This window comes from Rutilus rutilus, assembly GCF_951802725.1.
Source record: "Rutilus rutilus genome assembly, chromosome: 14".
Classification (NCBI taxonomy): domain Eukaryota; kingdom Metazoa; phylum Chordata; class Actinopteri; order Cypriniformes; family Leuciscidae; genus Rutilus; species Rutilus rutilus.
The window spans coordinates 10244428-10257126 of record NC_140219.1 but is presented as its reverse complement, the minus strand read 5'-3'; the positions used below and the strand labels follow the sequence as shown (position 1 = coordinate 10257126).

General features: G+C 36.5%; 1 protein-coding gene across 3 annotated transcripts in view; it reads right to left on the bottom strand.

The window, feature by feature from the left end:
* Window positions 1-12392, bottom strand: part of rxfp1 (relaxin family peptide receptor 1) — a 49909-nt gene extending 37517 nt beyond the window's left edge. The window contains exons 1-3 of one of the 3 annotated variants that reach the window (XM_084430291.1): window positions 12091-12333; window positions 9702-9748; window positions 8668-8817 (exon numbers count right to left, since the gene is read on the bottom strand). In XM_084430291.1, coding sequence (XP_084286417.1) covers window positions 8668-8806 — 139 coding nt within the window. In that variant the 5' untranslated portion in view covers window positions 8807-8817; window positions 9702-9748; window positions 12091-12333. Of the gene's footprint in view, window positions 1-8667; window positions 8818-9701; window positions 9749-12090 lie in introns of all 3 variants that reach the window. The other 2 variants (XM_084430290.1, XM_084430292.1) reach the window with 2 other exon arrangements.
* Window positions 12393-12699: the final 307 nt, after the last annotated feature.

Here is a 12699-nt window from a genome sequence, read left to right as displayed (position 1 = left end):
TATCTTCAATGCTGAAATTAGTTGTGCTGCTTAATATTTTTGTGGAAACCGTGATTGGTTTCAGATTCTTTGATGAATACAAAGTTCAAAAGAACAACAATCATTTTGAAAAAGAAATCTTTTGTAATATTATAAATGTCTTTAGAGTTACTTTTGATCAATTTAAACAGTATTAATTTCTTTAAAAAAAAAATTATACTGACTCAAAACATCATGAACAGTAGTGTAAATTAAGTGCTATGAATTCTGAGAAATTTTTTTTTATGCTAGAACTGTGTCAACTTTCATTGTGCTAAATTTAACACATTAGCCTCATTCACGTATCATAGCAGACTTTTTTTCTCTCTTGCGATAAATATCAAAAGTCAAAGGCAACATCGCTGCCTGCTGCAGTTGCTATTCTGCGACCTCAGAACTTTTTCACAGCTGTTCCTTTAAAGTCACCATGAAATCAAAATTCTAAATTCTTTTTTTTTTTATGAAATATTGCATTATTTATTATAAATGATTTATCTGTGCACATCTTTTTTTTATGTATGTGCTCTCATAACCTTTAATCAAAATAACTTTCCCTCCCTCTTGCAGCAACATCTCTTCTCTGATGACGTTTTTCTTGGTGCGACATCGAGACATGCTTGCAATTCGATTATTTGTTGTTGTTGTTTTTTTACTTGACTGTTTGTCTGTCTTTAATAATATTTAAAATTATATATTAGTTAGGCTAGTAGTTTTAGTTGTGGCATTGAAATTGGAATGAAGAATTTTCACTGATATCTAAAATGTTTGTCATTACAGCCTGTTTTCACAGTGTGTGTTTGTGTGATTGGTGTTAATATTAGAATTAATAGAATTAAATATTATATACAGGATACAAAATCATTTGTACATCTCAAGTAAAAGTGTTTATGCTTTAGAAGCCTTTCATACATTTATATGTAACGTCACAGTATTAAGATGTATGTGTGCTATAAAGTTGTATGGCAAACTAATGAATACTAATGAGATCATGCAGGCTGCACACTATTATCAAGGATTTTAATTGTTAGAAACCTCTTCTTTTTTGTTTGCTGCAGAAGCACAAACTGCTTAAAACATTCATGGTATCATGTCTAGACATAGAAAGAAAAAAAGCTGTTTAGGTACAAAAACAATCATCATCATTACCGCCCATTAATCTCTCACAGATCTTTACATGTTTATTAAACACTTTCATCTTGATATGAACAAAATGGCCTTCCTTTACATCTAAGATACAGTCTTTGATACATATTTCATTAAAAATATCAAAAATTCCTAAACAAAGCTCTGGATGATAGGGTCAGCCACTTGTAGAGCCAAAAACAGCGGGGTTGGTGTGGCGCAATGGATAAGACACATGCCTTTGGTGTGAGAGACCCGGGTTCGAATCCACTGTGAGACACCAATGTGTCCCTGAGCAAGACACTTAACCCCTAGTTGCTCCAGAGGCGTGCGACCTCTGACATATAGCAATTGTAAGTCGCTTTGGATAAAAGCGTCAGCTAAATGAATAAATGTAAAATGTAAAAACACTGAGCGTTTGTGAACATGAAAAGATTTCCAGTGTTCCAGGTCTTACTATTGTAAGACTTTATGGCTCTATTAATGCCCACATAGCTGAAGTCATCATTTATTCATTAAATGCTAAATTACTACATTCACCAATTTTAGATAACAAATTTTACCCTGTGATCCTTAACCAAAGCCCCAAAAAAGTACTCTTTTTCTCAAAAGATTTCACTTTCTATGAAGAGCTGTGATGTCTTTGCAATGGCCCTTTGATCATTGCCATCTAACTCCCCAATCAACAAACGGCTCATTAATTTGACTGTGTTACATACCCCATTTGAGTTCATTTATGTCTGGTTTAATAAAAACAATAAGTTAAAGGGGTGGTTGAATATGATTTCACTTTTCTAACTTTAGTTAGTGTGTAATGTTGCTGTTTGAGCATAAACGAAATCTGCAAAGTTACGACGCTCAAAGTTCAAAGCAAACGAAGATATTTGCTTTTAAAGAAATAATTTTTTTAAGGACTACAACAAACGGCTGGTAGGGACTACACGACATTCCTCCCGGGTTAGTGACATCACTAACCCTAAAATGGATAGTTTATCATGACAGAATATGCTAATCAATGACTAGAAGATAACACATAAGCTACCTAAATTCATCAACTAACCATTCAGAAATGTCCTGTTGCATTCTACATGTTTGTCTGACTTCGGTTTGAACATAAAAGGCTAAAAGTTTTTGAAATTTTCAGTGCATGTCTGTGTGAGGTAAAAGGGCACAAGCTGTTGAAACTCCACCCTTTCGCATTTAAAGGGACAGACACAAAAACGGTGCGTTTTTGATCACCCTCAAAAAGTGACAATTTTAATATATAAAAATATCTGTGGGGTATTTTGAGCTAAAACTTCACATACACAATCTGGGGACATCAAAGACTTAATTTACATCTTGTGAAAAGGGCATTATCCCACCCCTTTAAATACTTGCAAAATGTATAATTATGCTGCTTCAACAAACTTTTAATACTGCTTCAAGGGTACGTGAGTGAGACATCTTTTTTGTAGCTTCCTGGTTGTTTCTTTAAGAGGATCTATTTTGAAGTATATTGCACTATTCACCTACTACTCTATATGAAGTACTGAATACTCAAGCACATCTAAATAATAATGTGTTTAGTTTTGTAAATGTTTAAGCACTGTATATGCATAACCTAATTATATAATTTATGTGATGTATTTTTTATCCATGTTGGATTATGAATATCCAAAACATGCAAACTGCATGAAGATATAACTACACATTTATATGTAAAAAGACACATACTTCAAAATGATATAGCTAGATAGACTCTTCTATCCGTGTGTGTTGTTGTGTTCTGTGTAGCACACGGTTTGTGTTATATCGGCCGTGTGCTTTCTTTTTGTCTTGTACTGTGTAGCACATGGCTTGTGCTTTCATGTTGTCATGTCTTGTGTGCCTTTGAGTGCTCTCATTGGCTGTGTGTTGGTGTCTTGTTTGAGCACATGGCTTGTGACTGTGTTCACTGGCCATGTGCTCTTGTTTTTGTTTGGTGTGAGCACATGGCTTGACATGTTTGTTTCTATGTGCCATGTGCTCTACTGTCTATTGTCTTAACCCGCCCTTCTTGTTACCTGAGTATTGGTTTATTGCTCCACCTGCTCTCCCTTGTTACCCTCCTGATTTCCTTCCATGTTCATTCTCCCTGTGTGCTCAGTCCTGTACCAGATCGGCATCTTATGTATGTCGTCTTTACTTGCTTCCTGCCAAGTCTAGCTGCTGGTTCTGTTTTCCCCCACAGGGTAGTTTTTGTTTGTTTTATTATTATTATTATTTAATTAATTAATAAACCCCATCAACTCCTCGGTCTCAGGAGTCCTCGACTCATCCCTTCCTCAAACCTGACAGTGCAAGGGCAAATGCCGCCAACCTTGTTTTACTAGTTTTATTTAATGGACCCTTTGCTGAAAAATCCTTTAGTTATACATTTCGATAATGGAATTGTAAATAAGTTATAAATAATGACTCTTCGATTGGGATGTGATGAATGGACGTTGAATCAATACACAGTGTGGCACCTTATTAACATTAGGCACCTTATTAACCTTATTGCATTTTAAGCCACGCAAACAAAATTGATGGGATTTACTTCTCGTGTCTTCCTAAAACAAAATGACATGTTAAGCATATGAGAATTAATTATAATGTGTGTTTTGAATCCTTTAACCAATCCATCAGAGATTACAGCATTTTCAGCAATTGCCTGGAGTCACATATCCAACTGTGCATCATGACCTTGTTGATAGGCTGTTCTTTTAAACTAGAAGGCCATTAATAAAATACTGAGATGGCTAATAGTGGTGGGGGAAAAAAATCATACAGCACATCTCTTTAAAGGTCCCATATTGTACACCTTTCTGGAGTTTTATTTTAGGTTTTGATGTCCTTAAGAATATATATTTGCGGTATAAGTACCAAAAACCATCTCAATATATTTTTACAGCTCCTTTCTCAGAAGCTCTGCTAAGAACAGGTCTATTTTGGCCTGCCTAATTAATATTCAAGAGTCTCTCTTCTGATTGGCCTGTTGTTTTCTGAGTGGCGCACGGCCAGGCCAACCACAGGTAACTAGGGTCATGTATGCTCTATGGCTGTAGCCTGCTGTGGCTTGGTGATGCTCACTCACAAGTAAGGTAAATAAAACACCTGTAATGATGGACATTGCTGAGGGAAAAGTTATCCAGCCTTATATGTTCGAGCCGGACACAGACCCCGAATCGGCGACAACAGGAGACAACCAACCACCTCCTCAAACGCGTGTACAAAAGGATTTTTCAGAATGGTTATTAAAGGGATATTTCACTTTGAAATTAATTTTTGATATGTTTTAGCTTACCTCAAGGGCATCCAAGATGTAGGTGTCTTTGTTTCCGCAGTAGTTTCAATTTTGATATTTTTAGGTCAAACCGTTCTTGTCTGTCAGTCATATAATGCAGGTCTATGGTCACTGGATCAAAACACAAGCACAGAGTCCAAATTAAAACAATTCCCCATCTTCCAAATGAAACAATTCCCCATCATAAGTACACATTGATGGCCTAAGACACGAAACGAGCGGTTTGTGTGAGAAAACGAACAGTATTTATATCGTTGTTATCTCTTGAAAACAGCACACGTCCAAATGATCTGACGGCGCGGGCGGGTATAGATATATACATAGATGTCGCCTTGGCTACTGCAGTTCATTGGAACGAAACCGTAGCCAAGCGACATCTAGTGTATATATATCTATACCCGCCCGCTGGCGGGTATAGATGTATACACTAGATGTCGCCTTCGCTACTGCAGTTCATTGGAACGAAACCGTAGCCAAGGCGACATCTATGTATATGTCTATACCCGCCCGCGCCGTCAGATCATTTGGACATGTGCTGTTTTCAAGAGATAACAACGATATAAATACTGTTCGTTTTCTCACACAAACCGCTCGTTTCGTGTCTTAGGCCATCAATGTGTACTTATGATGGGGAATTGTTTCATTTGGACGTGGGGAATTGTTTTAATTTGGACTCTGTGCTTGTGTTTTGATCCAGTGACCATAGACCTGCATTATATGACTGACAGACAAGAACGGTTTGACCTAAAAATATCAAAATTGAAACTACTGCGGAAACAAAGACACCTACATCTTGGATGCCCTTGAGGTAAGCTAAAACATATCAAAAAATAATTTCAAAGTGAACTATCCCTTTAAATTTGTTTTAATTTATTGTAAGAGTATTACAATTACCATTACATCAATGCTGCACGCAGATTTAATGTTAACGCTAATTTAAACTGTCTGTAAACAAACTCAGACTTTTGAAATAGCGTTAAGGTTACCCATGCAAGTACGTTAAGTTAGTAAACGTTAGTTTCTGTTAGCAAAACAAAAGGCACAGAGACTGAGTGAACTCAATCGCACCGTCTTTAACTCAATAAAAACAACAGGGCCGGTGTCTGTAACTTAAAAATATCTGTTGGAAACAAGACAAAATACTTTGTTCGTTTTCCTATCAAAGCTTGTGGCAACCATAGACTACAAAACAACACGCCACCATCAACTTAGCAACAAGTTAGTGTCGCATATCCGTTTGCAAACTTTCAGATTATGCTGGCTCCATAATGTAACATAAAATGTGTTAGAAGTTTATTTACGGGTTGCGAATTTGACGTCGGACCCAACAATATAGGGACTGCAGCATCTTTGATGAGTAACGTTAGCTTCTTTGAAAAACCGGTATTGAACTGTGACTGATTGATGGAGCAGTCACTTGTGAAATGTGCAGAACAGACGGTTAAGGTCGAACTAAATTGCTGTGGTATTTCTGAATAAATAAATATTAGCCACTGTTCTCTTATATTAATGTTGTTCGGAAGCCTGTGCAATGATGCTGGGCAGTGCTCGGGGTGGTGACTGAGTAGTTCTGACGTAACATTTTTACGGAAGTCACAACGGCTCGTGAAAAGGCACAGCTACTTTATGCAGGCTGTGTGCATTTGTCTGTGGATGGACTGTTTTGTAACTTATATGGTAGTTACATAGCCCCTAGACCTCTGTTATCATGAAAAAAGTTGTTCAGTTGTGACAATATGGGACCTTTAATATATCAATTGTTTCTTGTAATAAGAAAGCTCTTCTGGGAAAAAGACTCACAGCAATGTCTCAAACTGTGCTCAGATTTCCCAATCTGAAATGAAAAGTCAGGAATTTCAATATGAGCTCAAACTTTTATCATCAAATCTTTCCAAGACCAAATAACATGAGCTTTACCATAATTTGGACTGCCAAGTGTCTGAGACAAAGCTGACACTTAAATTAAACATATACAACTAAGAACTACATTAACTACATTATTTCTCATACTGTATGAAAGCGAAATTTTTGAGCATTAAAATTGTTCTCTGAGATAGTATTAAACTAGTATTGCTAAACTCATAAGCAAATACGTTACAAGTATAAAATACACCATATCTTGCTGAAGGTACTTTTGGCCTAATAAACAGGTGGGATGACATAGCAATTTGTTGGTTGACCAGATTAATGTAATGTTTTCTAGAAGAAGAAAATCCACAAAGTAGGAAAAAAGCTGACGCGGAGACAAAATATTATGTTGAATAGACTAAACCACAGCCATAGTGGATGATTGTCTGTGGTGCAGCAATTTATCTTCAGTTTCTAAGATTAACCCGATGCTAAATCAAAGCTACACACCATTAGTGATGACAAAATGTATATGAGCCCACAGATGAATACTGTTCTCCTGAGGGACTTGAATTTTGCAATCTGACAAAGCTCTTGAGGTTCAAAGCGTTCATGGCAAAAATGACAAATGGCTTTCTATGTGGCGTCACCCAGTCAAAATGTGTCTTTCATCCTCATGAGAGAGCAGATGAGAGAGAGACAGAATGAGATTGACTGCGGGTGGGCCCGCATCCCGCTTTCGTTTTATATTCAATTGTTTATACAAAACTTCATATCTATAAGATCTAAAAGGTACTATTTCTTCTCTTTCTCTTTCTCTTTCTTGACTATTTGAGCTCAAGTACAGCTTATCACTTCATCGATACCCAACTTTTCGAAGAACAGCGGGATAAAGCATCTCTATGCACGCCAGGTGCTAAGTCTGGATAATTCATTCCAACAGTTTACAGAGATATCCGTCAGTGACCTTTCTGGCCCTGAAAAAGCTTTGATAACTCAGTTACGACAATGTGAATGTGATAAGAAAGGTGGGAGTGGAATCTCAAACACTCGGAATACCAATCTCAGGGATTTGGAAAAGCATTAGAGGATTTCTCACTTCCTGTCTATCCTGTTCTGCTCGACTCAACACACAGGGCTAAGTAAATGTCTTAAGATATTATGTACAATGTGACATTTCCCTTCGCCCTGACCTTTTACAGTCTGGTGCCGATGCGAGGCCTTTTAATCTCCCCCTGTTCTCCATCGTACAAAGGCCGCGAAAGCGAGTAAGACAAGGTTAAACATGGTGCCCACTGCTGTAGGGGCCAAATGTTGACACTTAAGATTGAGTTTGATACAGTCGCTGTGACAGATGCTGTGATGCTTTGACAGTTGCCAAACAGCTGGGCATGCTCTGTTTCTGGCAAGTATGACATTATCAAAACTGCCTAGATAACATCTAGGGCCATTATAACATGTTGTGACATTGCTGAAGCAAATGATCACAGAGGAATCAATGGGAAATTACTACCCATTTACAGTGTCTCTTCACATGAAAAACAGCACTGTGCGTTTTCTCTTGTAAAAAATAAATGATCAGCAGGTAATTGTTAACAAGTCAAGCAATGCTATTTGATTTTAAGGTGGGAGGACAATTACAACTTAGTCGTTTCTTCATCAGTACTTTCTCAACAGATAACTTTGAGGACTATTAGAGGATAAACCTGCAGGGAAAAAAAATTAATTAGGGCTTGATAAACCATGATTTGTTTAACTGATAGGCTTGCCATTATTCAGGGAGATGGATGAGATAATAAATGAAATATGACAATTTGTGCAGATGTAAATTTCAGAAATCTTTGTTTTAATTTGACTGATTGTGTATTATAGTCAGCATCCAGCAATGAAAGCAAACTCAACTGGCACATGGTTGCACCTGACATAGAATGAAGAACAGAGAGAGGGGAGGAGAAATAGTCAGAATAGCACAAGAATCAAAGACAAGAAGCAAAAAAGAAGGATAGAAGATTAAAAAATCAACCTATATACTAGGAAGACCTCACACCTCATCTCTACTGCTGAAATACTAATACAAATATATATTTTTTCCCTTTCTCAATGCGTTTCATTCACTTGTTTCATTCATGAATGAATCAACATTTTTGAACGACTTGCTTGCAATGATTCAATGACTCATCAGTGTTTTTGAAAGAAACCACCAGCTGGAGTAACGATGTGTGGTAATAAAAATCTGTACAATGTAGCGTAAATATTGGTGTTGTAAGCTCAATACCACTGGCTTATAGCACAATGTAAAATAAATAAAAAAAGGTGAAGAATAGCACACAAAGTAAATGACAAGAGACAGACAGTAAGGAATCTGAACTAACCACAGTTCTCCTCGTCTGCCTGATTTCCACAGTCATCCACACCATTGCAGTGTAGTAGCTGAGGAAGACAGGTACTGAGGTTTCCACAGGGGAAGTAGCCAAGCGGGCAGTGAGCCGGATCCTCCGATACATTAAACATGGTCAGCACCACTTCAGAGGAGACAAATACAAAGGGGAAGAGAGAAATTGAGCATATTCAGTCTCAGGTTACACTTTTGAATTTGTGTTTCTTACGCTATGAGGTGTAATGTCTTTTTTACAAATATTAAAATATTTCTAATTTGAATTTGAACTATTAGTAATTAATTACTAATTTCAATTTTAATTTCAAATATGTTCAAACGTGTCAACTTAAAATGTCCCCTTTTCCTGCTTTAACATGATATAACATGTTTTCAAAGATAAATAATGGCAGTAATATGTAATAAAAATTAAAGATTTAATTGAAAGGCTCTGTAGGTTAAACACAATTTTGACAACTAGTACAAGTACAAGTACAACTAGTCACCTCTGTATAAAAACAGTCAATGACAAGATTGTTAAAGAAAGTTACAACAAAAGCTAAATTGCACATACATTAATATATGTACTGTACATCAAACAGTAGGATACTTCAATATTAAAATACACCCACTTTAAAGAATTAACATCACAAAGCTTCAGCACTACTTTTCTCATGATTGACAAAAATCTAAGAAAGGTTTTATTCTTATTCTTCACTCAGTGTTTCAACCTTTATGTATGACTCAGATTACTGCAAGTCATTCTCAAAGCAACCTATAGATATATGAATAAACATCCCAACAGAAGAAATAGATGTGTATCAACGTGAAGAATTGCTGTAGCGTAGCAGAAGCTTGGAGGCAGACCGTGCAGGGTTATTTATCATGCAGTAGCTTTTTTTCTTTCTTTCTTTCGTTTTGAATGTGAGTAAAGCAGCGTCTAGGCTGAATTTATTCAACAGAGAGAATTTATATATACTTCAAAGCATCTTATTGATAAAGACTGTGAAAAGTTTATAGAAAATACTCAACACTTTCAGCATAATGGATGATTCTCCACAGCATGTAATTCCTATCCACTAAAATACAAAATGTATTGCATTAATATTGTAAAAATTATTAAGAACTATTATACTTTTGAATGGATGCCTATGTATATCCAAGATTGTTTGTGAAGAGCTCTGTAAATGTTTCAGAGCTGAGGTAAGTGTGAAACTAAATGTTACTACAAATAACATAAATAATAACAATTAAAATGATCTTAATCAAATCCTAATTAAGATACTTTCAAAAAATAACATCGTTTTGAAAGGTAAAACCCTTTTTTGTTTGAGTGGCCTGATATCATGAAATTTTCCATTGAGATATTCTGTGTTGTGTTTAGTTAAACCAATAAATCAATACTGCCATAATGCACTGCTTCTCATAACATCAGTTCTATTTGCAAACCACACAAACGCACGTCCTGCTCCAGTTTTATATTAACTTTTCTTTTTTAGGCAGTAAAAATCCATGAATACATTTCTTTGAGGACCTGACTTTCGTTGCAGCTGTATTGTTGTGCTTGTATCAAGAAAATGGAGTTTATCTGTTTTTGAGTGCTTTTAAAGGGATACTCCACTTTTTTTTGGAAATAGGCTCATTTTACAACTCCCCCAGAGTTAAACAGTTGAGTTTTACTGTTTTCGAATCCATTCAGCCGATTTCCGGGTCTGGCGGTACCACTTTTAGCATAGCTTAGCATAGATCATTGAATCGGACAAGACCATTAGCATCTCTCTCAAAAAAAATGACCAAAGAGTTTCGATATTTTTCCTATTTAAAACTTGACTCCACTGTAGTTACATCGTGTACTAAGACCGACAGAAAATGTAAAGTTGCGATTTTCTAGGCTGATATGGCTAGGAACTAATGATATGACGCAGCGCCTGAAAATAGGTCTAATAGGTTAGACAAATTTAGTCCCGGTCACGTACGTTGGAAGTCACCGAGCTGGAGACTATTTTCAGGCGCTGCGTCATATCATTACGCCTGCTGCACTCATGGTACGGCAGCAAAGTTTCTTGGTTATTACGCAGGAATGAGAGTATAGTTCCTAGCCATATCAGCATATCAGTATCCCTTTAAATGTCACATCATAAATACAAATTGGCAAACATAAGACAAAAAAATTATAATTATTATTATTATACAAATAATAGATCACGAATAGGTATTCAAATACACATATACACATTTTATTTTACTTTCTACCACAATGGGACTTTCTATTGACTTCTATTGTTTATACTAAATTCATGATATTTCCCCTAACCCTTAAACTTAACTTTTTTTGCATTTTTAGATTTTAATTAAAACATTGTTTAGTATGTTTATTCAGCTGATTTCCTTGTGGTGACCGTTGGCTGGTCCCCTCAATGAAGGCAACATCTGACCTACTCACAGACTATACTCACACACAAAAAATGCATAACATTTGTGCAAACAAGGGTGTACATGAAAGGAAAACATGGGGTGTGTTTCAAAACCCATTAAGCTGCCTAACTAGACAGAATTTTGGGACATCACAGGTGCATACAATTAATTTGCAGAATTTTGTCACATGCAGCCAAATAAGATGTAGCCTACAGTAAGTAACCTGTAGGCAGGATTTGACATACCCTGTTCCTTATAATGCATTTTTAATATACGAGTGTAGGCGATAGAAATATTATAGCAATAGCAATATTATAGCGTACCTCGTTCATCCTCCTTCATAAACTTATTTTAATAACTGAATACTGGAAAGTATGTGCGAATTAAGACAATTAATTCAATTATAACGATATCAAATAAAGGTTTGGTGGATGCATAAAAAATGACTAATTTAAACGATTCTTTGACAACACAAAAGTCAGATTACAAGTCAAGTTAGACACGCGCTAAATATATATTCGCAAATCCCCTTTGCTTGAGGAGGTAACCATAGCAACAGCGACTTGATTAGGCTATATTGCCCGTATCGGAGGGTAGATTGACAAAACAAGTCCTCTTCTAATCACGTAATTATTAGGGATTTACATATCACAAATTTTGTTCAATATGTCTTCAAGATAAAACGTACAAAACGTCTCTAAGGCTCCAAGAAGAACCTCAAACGAATGCACGAAGAAAATAACTACATTGTCACGGAGTTATTCGCACGTGGCCGAAAGGGTAACAGTCAAATAAAATTAATCAATTTACCGGCAATGTACCAAAAGCAACGGAATAATCCATCAGTTTCCACAAGGGGCAAAAAAAAAAAAACTTGTTTTAAAACTATTTTTGAAATTGAAAGCAACGTTAAATGATAAACTGTTAATAGTGAAAGTTGATTTGAGTGTTAAACATCATGCTGCTTTCTCTATTAGAATGAATGAGGTGAAGCACAATAACTCACCCGACACTCCACACATCAAGAGGCTGGCGATGTGAACTTGCATGGCAACGGTGACTGACGATGTGATATGATATCCGACAACAGTTAAAACCCTCTATGTTCCCCTGACTGATACAAAAAAAGAGAGTTGTGCACTTCCTTGTTTCCAGCCTCCTCTAACTAAGAAAAAGAAAGTTGTGTGCGAATTGCACGATTTGGACAGGTCCGACTGTTCCGGCGAGATGCTCAGTGCACTCTTGTGCGCGCGCGGTCTGAGTACGGAGTGCAGAGAGCGCGCGCACATGCACAACGAACAGACACCTGGGGGAGGGACTTTGCAATGAACTATCGCTTTACTTCAAATTGAAAAACTCATGTAGGGGGTGATGCTAAATAGATCTGTGTTCTATGTGTTCTAAAATGTTCTATGTTCAATGTTCAAATTCTTTTTAAAAGTAGACACTGTCAGTAAACAAAAAAAATATATATATTGGGGGTGTAAAAAGGGGGGTGTAAAAACGACAGGATTTGTGCCCCTCCTTCATGTTGCTCTCAAAATGCTGTCTAGACGACCTTTCAGCAGGACAATCTTCATGACTCACCACTGCCATGTAAGCACTGCCCAGTTCA